The sequence below is a fragment of the Cetorhinus maximus genome, unplaced genomic scaffold (genome assembly GCF_964194155.1).
Source record: "Cetorhinus maximus unplaced genomic scaffold, sCetMax3.hap1.1 HAP1_SCAFFOLD_162, whole genome shotgun sequence".
NCBI lineage: Eukaryota > Metazoa > Chordata > Chondrichthyes > Lamniformes > Cetorhinidae > Cetorhinus > Cetorhinus maximus.
In genome coordinates, this window is record NW_027596150.1 from 122,918 (window position 1) to 141,504 (window position 18,587).

An 18,587-nucleotide genomic window follows, 5' to 3' on the forward strand; every position below is an offset into this window, starting at 1 on the left:
CTTTTCCTCATATGTTACAATACCTTAATGTTATTTACTTCTATAGGAAACAACAATAAGTATGCCACAGTCCTCCAGAAACTATCTTTAAGTCTCCTCAACTCCAGATGTTCCATCTCTTGAGTGTAGATATGTCACTCCCTTGTTCTGGTTCCTTTTCAACACTTCTAAGCTAACCTGTTGGTGGGAGGTATTGTGGCAGAGTGGTAACGTTGAACCTCTGGGTTCAAGTCCCTGCCAGGACTTGGCCATGGAAGGTGTGTTCATAGTGTGGCCAAACAGATTGATCATCAACCTGTAAATCCTTCTGATATGGCAGGCAGTAAGAGTGGGAGAGTTTCCAGGGCAGCCATCTGCAGTCCCTTCCAAGCATAACCATGGACCAATCACAGAAGTCCATTGTTGCCAACACCCTTTCATCAGGGCATGGTACCTGAAGAGAGAAAGAGAATCTGTTGGTTGCTTTCTTTGTCACAAGATTCAGGACTACTGTAGATTCTTCCACTACTTCCAAACTAGGCAAACTTCTGGCTTCTGCTCCCATCACAACAATTGGACTGAGATTAAGCCTCACCCACATTCCACACAGTAAATTATGAAGTTGGATTTTTACTCTGCTTACAATGCAGTTATCTAATTGTCATTTACCCTGGGTATCTTATGTCAGTGAGTTACAAACTGTGCACACCAGTTCCAAGTTGCAACAACTATTTGGATGGCTCTGCGTCGCTTTATATTGCATCAACCAGTCTGCCCAGAAGTTTTGGTTTCCAAATCTGAGGTTAAGTTTCTGTTTCCTTGGAAACGGGGAGGGTCAGTTTCCTTTCTGTGTTTCCTTTTTCAGCTTCCATTTACACTTTCTGTTTTCAGTTAGGGGGAGGTGATGGTGTAGTGGCATTGTTGCTGGACTAGTAATCCAGAGACCCAGGGTAATGCTCTGGGGACCTGGGTTTAAATCCCACCATGGCAGATGGTAGAATTTGAGTTCAATTAAAAACCTGGAATTAAAAGTCTGATGATGATGATCATGAAACCATTGTTGATTGTTGTAAATACTCATCTGGTTCACTAATGCCTTATAGGGAAGGAAATCTGTCATCCTTACCTGGTCTGGTCTGGTCTGGCCTATATGTGACTCCACACCCATAGCAATGTGGTTGACTCTTACATGCCCTCAGTTGTGACAAACTGCTACAAAGTCACAAAAAAGGAATGAAACCAGACAGACCACCCGGCATCGACCTAGGCACCGGAAATGACAATGGCAATCTCAGCCCTGTCGACCGTGCAAAGTCCCCCTTACTAACATCTGGGAGCTAGTGCCAAAATTGGGAGAGTTGTCTCACAGACTAGTCAAGCAACAGTCTCATATAGTAACCCTCACGGAATCATACCTTACAGATAATGTCCCAGACACCACCATCACCATCCCTAGGTATGCCCTGTCCCACCGGCAGGACAGATCCAGCAGAGATGGTGGCACAGTGTACACTCGGGAGGGAGTTACCCTGGGACTCCCCAACATCAACTCCGGGCCTCATGGCATCAGGTCAAACATGAGCAAGGAAACCTCCTGCTGATTACCACTACCACCCTCCCTCAGCTGATGAAACTGCTCCTCCATGTTGAACACCACTTGGAGGAAGCACAGGTGGCAAGGGCGCAGAATGTACTCTGGGTGGGGGACTTCAATGTCCATCACCAAGAGTGGCTCGGTAGCACCACTGACTGAGCTGGCCAAGTCCTGAAGGACATAGCTACTAGACTGGGTCTGCAGCAGGTGGTGAGGGAAAAACATACTTGACCCCATCCTCACCAACATGCCTGTGCAGATGCATCTGTCCATGGCAATATGGGTAGGAGTGGCTACTGCACAGTCATTGTGGAGATAAAGTCCCATCTTCACATTGAGGACACCCTTCATTGTGTTGTGTGGTACTACCACTGTCTTAAATGGGATCAATTTCGAACAGATTTAGCAACTCAAGACTGGGTATCCATGAGGCACTGTGGGCTATCAGCAGCAGCAGGATTGTACTCGAACACAATCTGTAACTTCATGGCCCGGCATATCCCTCTCTCTACCATTACCATCAAGCCAGGGGATCAACCCTGGTTCAATGAAGAGTGCAGGAGGGCATGCCAGGAGCAGCACCAGGCATACCTAAAAATGAGGTGTCAATCTGGTGAAGCTATAACACAGGACTACTTGCATGCCAAGCAGCAAGTGATAGACAGGACTAAGGAATCCCACAATCAACAGATCAGATCTAAGCTCTGCCACATCCAGCCGTGAATGGTGGTGGATAATTGAACAACTCACTGGAGAAGGAGGGTCCACAAATACCCCCATCCTCAATGATGGAGGAGCTCAGCACATCAGTGCAAAAGATAAGGCTGAAGCATTTGCTACAACCTTCAGCCATAAGTGCCAAATCCATCTCGGCCTCCTCCGGTGGGCCGCAGCATCATGGTCTTTAGCCAATTCGATTCACTCCACGTGATATCAAGAAACAGCTGAAGGCACTGGATACTTCAAAGGCTATGAGCCCTGACAATATTCCGGCAATAGTACTTAAGACTTGTGCCCCAGAACTTGCTGCGCCCCTAGCCAAGCTGTTCCAGTACAGCTACAACACTGGCATCTACCCGGCTATGTGGAAAATTGCCCCGGTATGTCTTGTACACAAAAAGCAGGACATACCCAACCCGGCCAAATACCACCCCATCAGTCTACTCTTGATCATCAGTAAAGTAATGGAAGGAATCATCAACAGTGCTATCAAGTGGCACTTGCTTAGCAAGAACCTGCTCACTGACGCATGTTTGGGTTCCTCCAGGGCCACTCAGCTCCTGACCTGATTACAGCCTTGGTTCAAATATGGACAAAAGAGCTGAACTCCCGAGGTGAGGTGAGAGCCCTTGACATCAAGGTCGCAATTGACCGAGTGTGGCATCAAGGAGCCCTAGCAAAACTAGTCAATGGGAATCAGGGAAATCTCTCCACTGGTTGGAGTCATACCTAGAACGAATGAAGATGGTTGTGGTTGTTGGAGGTCAGTCATCTCAGCTCCAGGACATCACTGCAGGAGTTCCTCAGGGTAGTGCCCTTGGCCCAACCATCTTCAGCTGCTTCATCAATGACCTTCCTTCCATCATAAGGTCAGAAGTGGGGATGATCGCTGATGATTGCACAATGTTCAGCACCATTCTAAACTCCTCAGATACTGAAGCAACCCATGTCCAAATGCAGCAAGACCTGGACAATATCCAGGCTTGGGCTGACAAGTGGAAAATAACATTTGTGCCACACAAGTGTCAGGCAATGATAATCTCCAACAAGAGAGAATTCAACCATTGCCCCATAATGCCATTGCATTACCATCACTGAATCCCCCACTATCAACATCCTGGGGGTTACCATTGACCAGAAACTGAACTGGACTAGCCCTTTAAATACTGTGGCTACAAGAGCAGGTCAAAGGCTAGGAATAGTGTGATGGGCAATCGACCTCCTGACTCCCCAAAGCCTGTCCACCATCTACAAGGCACAAGTCAGGAGTGTGATGGAATACTCCCCACTTGCCTGGATGAGTGCAGCTCCCATAACATTCAAGAAGCTGCACTCCATCAAGGACAAAGTAGCCCGCTTGATTAGCACCACATTCACTCCCTCCACCACCGATGCACAGTAGCAGCAGTGTGTACCAACCACAAGATGCACTGCAGGGATTCACCAAGGCTCCTTAGACAGCACCTTCCAAACCCATGACCACTACCATCTAGAAGGACAAGGGCAGCAGATACGTGGGAACACCACCACCTGGAAGCTCCCCTCCAAGTCGCTCACCATCCTGACTTGGAAATATATCGCTGTTCCTGCACTGTCGCTGGGTTAAAATCCTGGAACTCCCTCCCTAGCAGCACTGTGGGTATACCTACACCATATAGACTACAGCGGTTCAAGAAGGCAGCTCACCACCACCTTCTCAAGGGCAACTAGGGATGGGCAATAAATGCCAGCTCAGCCAGTGAAGCCCACATCCCATGAATGAATTTTTAAAAAATTAGGCCATGCAATGTTTAAGTTTCTACATCTGCTGTTTTGATGCTCTATCTCTTCTACTCTGACCTGTTTAAGTGTAATAACCTCCCAGCTTGTTTACATTCACCCCATTTTCTGCAGTTAAAATTTTAATTTTTATAACTACAAGTTATAATCCAAAACGATATTGTAAAACCTATGAACCATGAAATAGATATTCACAACTCTGCCCCACCAGAAAAAAAAATGAAAATTCATCATGTAATGCATTTTTGTTGATACCATTTAGAATATTACAGCTTACTATGTGTTACATATCTTAATAGCTATCATGCCACATGCAATACACACAATAATCAGGCATCCATTAATTGCCCAATTAATTTCACAAGTCCATCAGCACTCTGCTGAATTCCATATGCGTGAATCACAATCCATTTAAGGTGAAAAATATTTTTGCACTGTTTTCTTGCAATAATTATAGTCCAAAGTTCCAACTGCAAAAGAAGATTTTTCGGTGCTATTTGCATGTGAAGTTTCAGGCTATTTTGAAAACAGCCTGATTGGCTGTCAACTTCTACCATGTCTTTGACTTTTCTCATTGTTTAACTCTACAAAGAAAGTCCCAGTTAAGTCCATAGTTAAGTTATCATCTCCAAGCTCCACTGTAGCTACATTTTAAGTTTTATTTTCATTTTTGAGATAATGAATTGCAAATAGCTTCTATTTGTGCCACAAACTTCTTTGATCAAAAGGTTTCTTTGGCTGCTCCAAAAATATAATTTGACATTTTTGACAAGCCTCTGTACTACCCATTACTAGAATTGTTCAATCAGTACTTTTTCTAGCACCAGTTTCTTTCTTAACAAGAACATTCCTGAACTGTGGCATCACATATTGTGGAAAAACAACATTGCCTGCTATATCACTTCCCAATGTAAAATCTACATTGTCAATGAGTAATTTAGAAACACTGCCAACCACCCTTTTACCAGAGTACAATTTATCTTAAACTAGGAAAATCACTGAGGGTAAGGAAATACACACATCTTACAAACAAACATCCTGATTATGGACTGGAAGGAACCACACAAATCCACCTGGATCACTAAGATCCTTCAGTGAAGGAAATCTGCCATCATTACCTGGTCTGGCCTACATGTGACTCCAGATTCACAGCAATGTGGTTGACCCTTAACTGCCCTCTGAAATGGCCTAGCAATCCACTCGGTTCAAGGGCAATTAGGGATGGGCAACAAATGCTGGCCTTGCCAGCGACGCCGTCATTCTAAGAAAGAAGTTTTAAAAATTGAAAGAAATGGGACTGTGTGAAATCCACCACCAGACCGTCGCATAGTGTCTAATTAAGATTAACAGATCCTTTATGATGTTCCTTAACTTTGGGTGGGGAGTACATCAGGGCTGCCCCATGTTTGGCCAGTTATATTCCATTTGCATGGAGCCTTTCCTGTGCCCCTTGCGGAGGAGGTTGTCAGGATTGGCTCAGCGTGGCCAGACATGGAGGTCATCCTCTCGGCTAACGCTGATGATGTGCTCCCCATGTGCAAATGTCAACAAATTACTTTGCAGCATCCTCTGCCGGTATCAACTGGGGAAAATGTTCTGGACTCCTGGTTGGTAAGTTGTGGATGGACTCCCTGCTGGAGGAGCTCAGGCCTTTCGCCTTTACTTGGGGTCTTATCTTAGCCTTGCTGAGGGCTCCTGGCCAACAAACTGGCAAGAGTTGGAGGCCAAAGTCACCCTTCACCCAAGGTGCTGGATGGGACTATATAGGTGCTATCCTACAGGAGTCGAGTGCCCGTCATGAACCAGCAATGTTGGACATTGGATTGCTGCAACGTTGTGGTATCAGTTGGTCACTTTAGTTTCTCCCTCTGGAGTTTGTCACTAAGATACAAAAGAAGGTCATCGACATCTGGGGCAAAAGGATGCACTGGGTCGCTGCTGAGGTACGGAGCCTCCCACTTAGGGAGGCCGGACAGACACTGATGTACCTTTACACCCAAGTGTTGACTTTCCAACTTCAGACCCTGCAGCATCACCTTTACGTCAATTCCCCTCCCCAATGGTGTGCACTGGCGATGAATTTCTTCCTCCAGGTGTGTGGCCTCAATTATGACTTGCAGTTCCTGTCTGTAGACCTGGGAGGTCTCTGTGCATTGTGGCAGGAGTTGCCTGTCTTCCCAGGACAAAGTCTGGAACAAGGTTGACTCACATTGGAGCTCTCTCCCATCCAAGAGCCGCTGCTCAGGAACCTGCATCTCCAACAATACAGATTCATGCGGCTGGCTGAAGAGAGGGCTGCTGATTCTGGGGTGACCAGAATCAGGGATGTGTTTGATGGTGGAGGAACAGGCTGGATGATTCCACAAAAACTTGATTTCCAGTCAAAGCCATCCACAATCTGAAAACTGGTGTTCAGCCCCGACTACATTCCAGGTGTCAAGGCAGCTCAAGTGTGTGGTGGACTCCTGTCTGAACTGACCCGCATTTGGATGGAATTTCACATCAGCCCTAGGTCCTGAAACCTTCCTGAGGAACCTCAGTCCCACAGTTTGAGTTGTCTAGTGGAAATTCCCTCCATGAAACCCTCCTGTACAGGCTGATGCTGCACACCCTTCACTTCCTCACCCTCGTCAACCATCTGGACATGCCGTGACATTCTTTCCTGCCATCCAGAGGTGACGGGGACCCCTAGCAGAAGGCCCTCTATGCAGGAATCCCCTCCCCTTTACCATCACGGACTTGGCATGGAGGGTGATGTACACAACAGTCCTGTGAATCAAAAAATCTAAGGTGGTTCACAGACTCCCAGCCCACTTGTCTTTACTGCGGCCTTGAAGAGTCCATGTTCCACGTGAATATAGGTTGTGTGAGGTTGCAGCACCTTTTTGAATATTTGAGGGGCCACTCCTCAAGTTTTGGTTATACTTCAGCCCCACACTCCTGATCTTTGACCACCCGGTATGGAGGGGGTGGGGTGGGCATATCGGAGGGAGTGAATGTTTGTGGATGTGGTGCCAATCAAGCGGGCTGCTTTGACTTGGATGGTGCCAAGCTTCTTAAGTGTTGTTGGAGCTGCACTCATCCAGGCAAGTGGGGAGTATTCCATCACACTCCTGACTTGTGCCTTGTAGATGTTGGATAGGCTTTGGGGAGTCAGGAGGTGAGTTACTCATCACATGATTCCTAGCCTCTGACCTGCTCTTGCAGCCCATATTATTTATATGGCTAGTCCAGTTCAGTTTCTGGTCAATGGTAACCCCCAGGATGTTGACAGTGGGGGATTCAGTGATGGTAATGCCATTGAACATCAAGGGGAAATGGTTGAATTCTCTCTTGTTGGAGATTATCATTGCCTGACACTTGTGTGGCACAAATGTTATTTTCCACTTGTCAGCCCAAGCCTGGATATTGCCCAGGTCTTGCTGCATTTGGACATGGACTGCTTCAGTATCTGAGGAGTCACGAATGGTGCTGAACGTTGTGCAATCATCAGCAAACATCCCCACTTCTGACCTTATGATGGAAGGAAGGCTAACTAATAGAAGGCAGAGAGTAGGGATAAGGGGGGCATTTTCAGGATGGAAACCTGCAACTAATGGCATGCCACAGGGATCAGTGCTGGAGCCACAATTATTTACAGTATATGTTAAGGGCTTGGATGAGGGAAGTGAATGTACTATCACCAAGTTTGCAGATGACACAATAATAGGTGGGAAGGCAAAGTGATGACAAGGAGTCTACAGGGGGATATAGGCAGGTTAAGGGACTGGGCAAAATTTGGCAGATGGAATATAATATGGGAAAATGTGTTCATACATTTTGGCAAGAGGAATAGAGGAGCTGAATATTATTTAACTGGCGAAAGACTGCAGAAAGCTGCAGCACAGAGGGATTTGGGTGTCTTTGTGAATTAATCACAAAAAGCTAACATACAAGTTCAGCAGGTAATAGGGAAGGCAAATGGAATGTTGGCCTTCATTTCAAAGAGAATGGAGTATAAAAATAGTGAAGTCTTGCTAAACCTATACAAGGCACTAGTCAGACCACACCTAGGATACTGTGAACAGTTTTGGTCCCCTTATCTAAGGAAAGATATACTGACATTGGAGGCAGTCCAGAGAAGGTTCACTAGGTTGATCCTGGGCATGGGGGGATTTTCTTATGAGGAGAGGTTGAGTAGTTTGGGCCTGTGCTCATTGGGGTTTAGAAGAATGAGAGGCATATTGAAACATATAAGATTCTTAGGGGGCTTGGGCTTAACAGGGTAGATGCTGAGAGGTTGTTTCCCTTTGTCTAGGATCAAAGGGCATAATCTCAGAGTAAGGGGTCACCCATTTAAGACAGAGGGTTGTGAATCTGTAGAATTATTTATGGCATAGCGTTTTAGAGACTGGGTCATTAAGTATATTCAAAGACTGAGATGGACAGATTTTTAATCAGTAAGGGAATCAAGGGTTATGGGGAAAAGTCAGGAAAGTAGAATTGAGAATTATCAGATCAGCCTTGATCTCACTGAATGGTGGAGCAGACTCAATGGACCAAATGGCCTACTTCTGCTCCTATGTCTAATGGACCCCTCAGGATCTTATACGTTTCAATCAATTCACCTCTTACTCTTCCAAACTCCAGTGGATACAGGCCTAGTCTGTCCAACCTGGCCTCATAAGACAACCCACCCATTCCAGGTGGTAATGCTAATCATTCTCTGGACTTCTTCCAACGCACTTACATTCTTCCTTAAATAAGTTGACCAATATTGTATACAGTACTCCAAATGTATACAACTGAAGCATGACCTCCCTACTTTTGTATTCAATTCCCCCCACAATAAATGATAACATTCTATTAGCTTTCCTAATTACTTGCTGTACTTGCATACTAGCCTTTTGTGATTCATGCATTAGGACACCCAGGTCCCTCTGCACTTCAGAGCTCTGCAATCTCTCACCATTTATATAATATGCTTCTCTTTTATTCTTCCTGCCAAAATGGACGATTTCACATTTTCCCACATTATACTCCATTTGCCAGATCTTTGCCCACTCACTCAACCTATCTATATCTTTTTGTAGTCTCCTCATGTCTTCTTCACAACTTACTTTCTTACTTATCTTTTTGTCATCAGCAAATTTGACAACTATCCCTTCATCCAAGTCATTTACATAAATTGTAAACAGTTGCGGTCCCAGCACTGATGCCTGTGGCTCACCACTCGTTACATCTTACCAACCTGAAAAAGACCCATTTATTCCAACTGTCTGCTTCCTGTAAGCCAGCCAATCTTCAATCCATGCTAATATGTTACCCCCTAAACCATGGGCTTTTATTTTCTGCAATAACCTTTGATGTGGCACTTTATCAAATGCCTTCTGGAAATCTAAGTACAGTATATCCACCAGTTCCCCTTTATCCACAGCACATGTTACTTCCTCAAAGAACTCCAATAAATTGGTTAAACATGATTTCCCTTTCACAAAACCATATTGACTCTGCCTGATGACCTTGAGCTTATCCAAGTGCCCCGCAATAACTTCTTTAATAACAGTTTCTAACATTTTCCCTATGATAGATGTTACGCTAACTGGCCTGTAGTTTCCTGCTTTTGATTTCCCTCTTTTTTTGAATAACGGAGTTACATTTGCTATCTTCCAATCTAATGGGACCTTCCCCAAGTCTAGGGAGATTTGGAAAATTAAAACTAATGCATCAACTATCTCATTGGACACTTCTTTTAAGGCCATATAGGGGTGAAGTCCAGGACTGGGCTCTTGTCAGCCCACAGCTCCAACAATTTAACCTGTACCACTTCTCTGGTGACTGTAATTTTCCTGACTTTGTTCCCTACTTCCATTTCTTGGTTTATAGCTGCATCTGGGATGTTACTTGTATCCTCTGTAGTGAAACTGATGTAAAATATCTGTTCAATTCATCTGTCACCTCCTTGTTTTCCATTATCAATTCTCCAGACTCACTTTCTGTAGGACCAATGCTCACTTTGTTAACTCTTTTCTTTTTAAGATATTTACAAAAACTCTTACTATCTGTTTATATATTTCTGGCTAGCTTTCCCCGCTACTCTAATTTTTCCCACCTTATTAGTCTTTTAGTCATTCTTTGCTGTTCCTTATATTCTGTCCAATCTTCTGGTCTTCCACCTATCTTTGCACAGTTATATGCTTTTTCTTTAAGTTTGAAACTATCTTTAACCTTTCTAGTTAACTACAGATGGTATGTCCAACCCTTGGACTTTTTCTTACTCGTTGGAATGTATCTATTCTGTGCATTCTGAAATATCCCTTTAAATATTAGCCACTGCATTTCTATTGACCGATCCCTTAACCTAATTACCAATTCACTTTAGCCAGTTTAGCTTTCATGCCCTCATAATTGCCCTTATTTAGGTTTAAAAACTTAGTCTCAGACCCACTCCTCTCTCCCTCAAACTGAATATAAAATTCAATCATATTATGGTCACTGTTACCTAGGGGCGCTTTCACTATGAGATCATTAATTACTCCCATCTCCTTACACAACACTAGGTCCAGTATAACCTGCTCTCTGGTTGGCTCTAGAACATGTTGTTCTAAGAAACTATCCTGAAAACATTCAATGTACTCCTCATCTAGTCTATTTTTGCCCATCTGACTTTTCCAGTCTATATGTAAATTAAAATCTCCCATGATTATCGCCATGCCTTTCTGACAAGCTCCAATTATTTCTTCCTTTATGCTCAACTCTACCATGTGGTTACTGTTAGGGGGCCCTGTACACAACTCCCACAAGTGACTTCTTGCTTTTCCTATTTCTCATCTCTACCCAAACTGTTTCCACATCCTGGTTTCCTGGACTTAGGTCATCCCTCTACTCAACTTTTAAGAGGCCAGAACAGAAAGGCTGAATGGTTCACAACTGTATCTGTGTTTTCTTGAACAGCAAGTGTGAAGACTTTGCTGATTGCTGCTTCTCCCTACCATATACTTTCAATATCTGCAACACAACTTTATTACAGTATTTCAATACCTCAAAAAGCTCATAAAAGCATCAAGATAGAGTGGGATAGTAGGTAAGTAGACAAAAGGACAAGGTTGAAGTCAATGAAAATACTCAAGAAGCATGTGCAGTGTAAAACAGGTTACTGAATCACTATGAGCCCATTACATACTCCCGTTGTGACAATTCCATCCCACAAAACCTGCTCACAGTAAACTTCTATTAGCAACAATGAACAGAACTCCAGCCAAGATACCATCTGTTCGCAAGGTAATTATGGATGACAAAGGCCAGTTAGCCCAGTTCATCTCATCCATCCAAATGACATATAAAGATATGTATTAGAAGCAAGAGGAAGGTATTCAGCCCCTCGAGCCTTCTTGGCTATTTGACAATTTTGTCTATGTTATACCAGTGACTACTATAATTCAAACATACTTAATTGTTTATAAAGTGATTTGGGACACTGTGAAAGATGCTGTATAAATGTAGGTTTTGTCTTTCTTTCATTATACCTGCATGCAGTAGGCGGAGTGACTCTAGCAACGGTGAAATTGATGGCCCAATACTGATTCTCTAAAGATAATCAATCACAGAGCAATCAAATGATGTTGGAATTTGGCTACAAGGAAGTCACTACATTTACAAAACAATGTAACTCTGTAGCTAATGCAGCCTTACCATTCTGACTTCTCTGGCGCCAACCAACAATATACCAAAAATGGCATCTGCTCCTTTTACACTACACTCTCCCCAGGATTTGTCAATCAGATTTGTATCAGCAGTTCAGGAAAAATACACTTTGAATTATTGATTTGAATTTTTCAGAGAAGAATGATACAGTGTACAAAAACTCAGTATGGCCTTAACTCAAGAATTGGATTGTCTCCCCTTCCCCCAGAAGCTGTCACGCCAGTTGTGTTGTACACTGTAAACTTTCAGCCTATCTGGGATGAACCTAGGATGGTGTAGAGATTTGTAAAGCATTTCTTTAAGCAACCACCCAGTGACAAATAGGGATTTCATTCCCAAACTTTGCAAGAGTAATAAAATGGGTGATAGTCAGTGTTCCATCAATCCCAGTTTTTACTTTCTCACATTTACTTTGATAAAGCAAGCAATCCTTACAAAACTGGAGTTGATGGGAATCGGGGAAAACTCTCCGCTGGTTGGAGTCATGCCTAGCACAAAGGAATGTGGTTGTGGTTGTTGGAGGTTGGTCATCTCAGCTCCAGGACATCACTGCAGGAGTTCCTCAGGGTCGTGTCCTTGGCCTAACCATCTTCAGCTGCTTCATCAATGATGTTCCTTCCATCATAAGGTCAGAAGTGGGGATGTTCGCTGATGATTGCACAATATTCGGCACCATTCGTGACTCCTCAGATACTGAAGCAGTCCATGTCCAAATGCAGCAAGACCTGGACAATATCCAGGCTTGGGCTGACAAATGGCAAGTAACATTCGCGCCACATACATATCAGGCAATGACCATCTCCAAGTGAGAGAGTCTAACCTCACCCCTTGACGTTCAGTAGCATTACCATCACTTCAACATCCTGGGGGTTACCATTGACCAGATACTGAACTGGACTAGCCATATGAATACTGTGGCTACAAGAGCAGGGCAGAGGCTAGGAATCCTGTGATGAGTAACTCAGCTCCTGACCCCCCAAAACCTGTCCACCATCTACAAGGCACAAGTCAGGAGTGTGATGGAATACTCCCCACTTACCTGGATGAATGCAGCGCCCCATAACACTGAAGAAGCTTGACACCATCCAGGACAAAGCAGCCCACTTGATTGGCACTACATCCATAAATATTTACTCCCTCCACCACTAACACACAGTAGCAGCAGTGTGTACCATCTACAAGGTGCACTTCAGGAATTCAACAAGGCTCCTTCAACAGCACCTTCCAAACCCATGACCACTACCATCTAGAAGGATAAGGACAGCAGATAGGTGGAAACACCACCACCTGGAAGTTCCCCTCCAAGTCACTCACCATCCTGCCTTGAAAATATATTGGAATTCCTTCACCGTCACTGGGTCAAACTCCTGGAACTCCCTTCCTAAGAGCACTGTGGATGTATCTACACCACATGAACTGCAGCAATTCAAGAAAGCAGCTCACCACCACCTTCTTACGGGCAACTAGGGATGGGCAATAAATGCTGGCCCAGCCAGCGAAGCCTACATCCAATGAATGAATAAAAAATTTCACTGCAGGAGCTCCTCAGGGCAGTGTCCTTGGCCCATTCACCTTCAGCTGCTTCATCAATGACCTTCCTTCCATCATAAGGTCAGAAGTGGGGATGTTCGCTGATGATTGCACAATGTTCAGCACCATTCATGACTCCTCAGATACTGAAGCAGTCCATGTCCAATTGCAGCCAAGCCTGGACAATATCCAGGCTTGGGCTGACAAGTGGCAAGTAACATTCGCACCACACAAGTGCCAGGCAATGACCATCTCCAACAAGAGAGAATCCAACCATTGCTCTTTGACATTCAATGATATTACCATCACTGAATCCCCCACCATCAACATCCTTGGGGTTACCATTGACCAGAAACTGAACTAGACTAAATACCGTGTTTACAAGAGCAGGTCAGAGGCTAGGAATCCGGCAGCAAGTAACTCACCTCCTGACTCCCCAAAGCCTGTCCATCATCTAAAAGACACAATGCAAGAGTGTGATGGAATACTCTCCACTTGCCTGTATGAGTACAACTCCCACAACACTCATGAAGTTTGACACCGTCCAGGACAAAGCACCACATCCACAAACATTCACTCCCTCCATGTTATGGCACAGCTGATGGTAAGTGCTGAGTTGTTCAAATCCCAAGTAGAATCTTGTTTTGCCACAACTTGTTTTGCAATTTGTATAAATTTCGAGATACGTGCCCTGAATTCAGTTGTAATAAGACCACCAAGCCTTATAGGTTTTTACAAAACTAGATTAAACATTTATTAATTGAGGAAATTACTTTAAATACATACATAGATCTACAAATTACAACTATGACTTCTAAATCCTCTAATCAATCTAACTCCCAGTTCCACTTTTGTTAAAGCAACAGTAAGACACATATTTTTAAAAGATCCAGGCAAAGTAAATGATACCCTGAACAGTCGAATTCAAAGTGAGTTCTCTTAATTTCAGCCCCTGAAGGCAATAGTTTGGTACATACAGGCTGAAGGCACTGCACACATGTTGAGTCTTAGATTGCCTTTTCCTTACACACAGCCTTCGGTCCTTTATACATATTTTCCCCTTTGAATGCTGTCACAACTCACTGAGGATAGTGTGCCGTAGTATCAAGCCCCCACTGCTCTCTGAGCCATGACAAATATGAGAAGTTTAATCAGACCACCCAATTGCCCCAATTCTACCTCACCTTTTAATTTAGGTTAAAAAAATATGAGCACCAGGTTTGTAAACCTAACAAGTAAATAACTGTTTATTAAACAAATTGCCTGTAGCCAGTGGCAAAAGAAAGAAATATGAACTGCTAATCTTTAACTCCATAACTTAAACTGTTCCCCTTCTTAAGCCTCTATACAGAAACATGTATACACACACACACACACATAAGACACACAAAACATGGGCCAGGACTTTTGCTATGGTGTTCTGGGAGCGGGCGGGGGCGGGTGTGGAGCCGATTGCCACCTACAATTGGCTGTGCACCGCCAGTTTACACGGGCAGGCCAATTAAGGCCTGCCAAGCGTAATACGCGGCCAGTAGTGCTCAGCACTACCTGTGCATGTGGGGGGAGGAGGCAGAGTCAGGGCCAGCGCTCTTTCACGCATGTGCGCAAAAGAGCGCAGCAACCTCCCTGAGGCACAGAGCTGACTCAGGGAGATTGAATGGATATTAAAAGGATTGAATAAATGAGTTTAAAATTTATTTAAACATGTTCCCTCATGTGACTGTGTCATATGAGTTGGGACATGTTTTTAAATTTATGAAAATTATTCATTTAATAAAAGCTTCAGGAAACCTCATTCAGCAGCAGGAGAGAGTAAACTGGAAGGAGTGGAGGGTGCCTACCCAGATGGATTCAGATCAGGGAACTCATTTCACAGGGAGAGTCATTAAAGAAGTGTGTAATCTTATGGAGATTAAATAGAAATTCCATATTCCTTACCACCCCCAGAGTCCAGGGATGGTGGAAAGGATGAACTGAACTTTAAAAAAAAACGCCAATCAAGAGACAGGGAACAGCCCAATATTCTAATGCGCCGTGGGCTACCCCAAGCAGGACCGCCAGGTACACCCCATTTGAAATGATAACAGGAAGGGCCATGCAATTACCTGAAGGTATTATAGTAGGAGGTGTAGGGCCACTGAAAGGAAAAATACAGGACAATGTAAGGGAATTAAGTATGCAATTGCATGAGTTAAGGAAGGAAGTCAGAGACCGACAGGTGATTAAGGATATGGAAACAGGCAAATCCAAAGAGAAAGATACATGACAATTGACCAAGTGGTAACCCAGAGAATGGGAGCCGATGTTAATGTCTCCACAGATCTACGATCCTGGTCGTGGGCCTATCAGTACTGGCAACAAGGTCAGGGATCATCACTGCTCATCCTGCACCGCAAGAGGAACTTTGGTACAGCACGGACAGTGCCGAATGCGACACGCAATGGGGAATGATAAATGTAACAGTAGGAGAACAAGTGCTTTCAAATTGTAGTAAGGGTTTGCTTCAGATCGGGCGTTGGAGGTCTGCCCAAAAGAGCCACTACCCAGCCACCTCCCACCTCTACTTCCACAGTCTGAGTAGAGATAATTGAAGCCCCTCAAACCACACCGACTGACCCATCTTGTCCAACTATGCATCCAGGACCGACGAATGGTCTGGTACTGGTTAATCAGAAGTTTTGTATGATAATGTACACCATGAGCTGGTACCCGTAGTCTTGAATATATCTGGAATCGTCCTGCTCAACCCATACCCAAGCACTCTATACGGCTCTGACGCGCCAGTTGATGACTGAAGCAGTTCAGTTCAGTGGCAAGATGCGATCAGGCTTGGGAGGGAACCGCGTTAAGCGCAGCCTGATAAATGATGCCACTATGATATTCAATATAGGGACATCATTGGTTAATCCAAAGTCTGGCTACCGTGCTCGAAAGTCATGCGGGGACTATCAATAAATTAATTGAAATAGGGAAAAATATTTCAGACAAAGCGAGCAGAAATGATGTATGCAGCACCTATGTATCTTGGGCACTGGAACAAGCCCGAGAAAATTTAAGACAGATTAATGAAGGGGTAGTCCCTTTATGGGTAACTAATGAGCATCTATTGAATCTCTCACGACACAAGAATCATGACTTGACCGGTTGCCAGCTCAGGGGTTTAACACGTGTATGTAGAATGAATGTTGAATGTATAGTGAATATGCTAATATAGTGAATATGCTAATAGGCATTGTATTAGTAATACCTGTCATACCTATGTCAATGACATAACCCAGGTAAGACGCCCACAGTGACTGCTGGTACGGGACCCCAGCCATGGGGCCCATTTGTACACCTACAAATGGACTTTATACAAATGCCTAAATGTATGGAATATAATTATGTTTTAGTTCTAGTATGTTTGTTCTCGCGATGGGTGGAGGCGTATCCCACCCGACGAAATGATGCTGTTGTTGTTGTAAAATTGTTGTTTATTTTACTGCTAAAGTGATAAAGGAACTGTTGAAGGCCTTACAATGCAACCATCACCTTTCCTGCCCATACCACCCCCAGTCTACTGGAGCTTGGAAAGACAAAATGGTATTCAGAAAAACAAACTAGCTAAATTATGTGAAGAAACCAGCTCTACCCTTGGCTCTCATGACTATGCGCTCTCACCCTAACTGTACCACCTCCCTCTCTCCTTATGAACTTGTAATGGGACGTCCTATGCACCTCCCAGTGACCCCACTGCTAGGAAAATGGACATCCACGCTATGGCTGAGGGAATGATTACATACTGTATAGCACTCACTAATTCTCTCAAGAGCTTGCATATGCAGGTAGTAGAAGCTCAGAAAAAGCCCACCATTGAAGATTGCCATCAATACCAGGCCGGGGACCTAGTCCTAGTAAAGACCTTCAGGAGAAAGAACTGTTTGGAACCTCGATGGGAAGGGTCTTTCCAAGTCCTGCTCACCACCCATATGGCCGTGAAGGTTGAAGGACGCCCTTGTGGATCCACGCATCGCACGTCAAGTGGACGCTGACCTCGGACGGAAGTGCTTGTGCAAGAACTTTAACTGAGCTGTCAGAATGCTGACTCTGATTTGGATCCTGTCCTGCGTGGTCCTTGCGGGGGCATGGACTACCAATTCTGCGGTTCAACGAATGCAGGCCGTAGCCTCGCAAGTTATTCGGACTAAAGGTTGGATTTGTACTCATTTTCCTCTACGCAAAACAGCAGCTGAATTGCATGAGAGGGTGGAAAAGACCCTACCTTGTGCTGCTAACAACTCGAACGGCCCTGAAGGTTAAAGGGAAGGAAGATTGGGTCCACGCCACTCGTTGTAAAAAAAATACATTGTCCGGCAGTCCTATAACCGTCGTTACCAGTGAACTAATTTGCATTATGTATCGGATACTGCCTTTTGCTATATTCTGTGAAGTATACCCAAAGGATTCTCACCCCAACACCTTTTTGTCTTTATGCCGTGCCTATGCTAGACAAGTAGGACAGGGCGCCTGTTGGATATGTGCCCAGACTCCCCAACATGGAGGTGAGTCAAGCACCTATCAGGCAAAACCAATGACTGAGGAAGAAGTGAAGGATCTCACAAATTTCCACACCCAGTCAGATGATTCAGAATCCAATATGTTCAGGGGATGGTTCCGTCGCTCTCCACCCACTAATGGGTGGAACTATACAGATCATGGAATAAGAATCAAGCCTCCTCAGGAGCTGATAAACGCCACCTGTTGGCGTTCGAACCTTGCAACCGGTACCTATAACCTGGGAAACAGTAGTTGCAAAAACACCAAATCTACTAGACCTGGCAGTTATGACCCTCAAAATCCTCTAAATGGTACGTACTGGGTTTGTGGGGAAAAAGCATACCCCTGGCTGCCTGGGATGCTGCAATTATCTTCCTTCTTTAATCAAGATACTGGAAGTTTGGGTAAGGGCACTACCACTCCTACCTGGAGTGGTTGCTGCTACCTAGCATATTTGAATCCCTATCTTCGCTATATAAGTAAATTAGATATTCACCCACATCGGCGTCTACATCGCCGTGACATCTCGGAATCTGAACGATTTTGGATGATTGATATCCCCTCTTATGGAGCTGCTCGTAATTCCCGAGAGATTATCAACCTGGCAGCTGCACTTGGAAAACTAACAGTGTCTCTACTGGATTAGGAGGAGCTCCAGTTGTCCCTCAAATGATGTGCACTGGTCCCAGTGAGGCCCACTGGTGGGAAAAAAAAAGCTTTATCCTGCCGGAGATCGGCCTTTTCCTTATAGTTATGAACCCCCATA

At 44.5% G+C, this 18,587-nt stretch overlaps 1 protein-coding gene across 1 annotated transcript in view; it reads right to left on the minus strand.

The window, feature by feature from the left end:
- Window positions 1-297: 297 nt before the first annotated feature.
- LOC144672946 (uncharacterized) overlaps window positions 298-18,587 on the minus strand; it is a 98,550-nt gene continuing 80,260 nt past the window's right edge. The window contains exon 4 of the mRNA XM_078534950.1: window positions 298-433. Coding sequence (XP_078391076.1) covers window positions 420-433 — 14 coding nt within the window. The 3' untranslated portion in view covers window positions 298-419. The remainder of the gene's footprint in view (window positions 434-18,587) is intronic.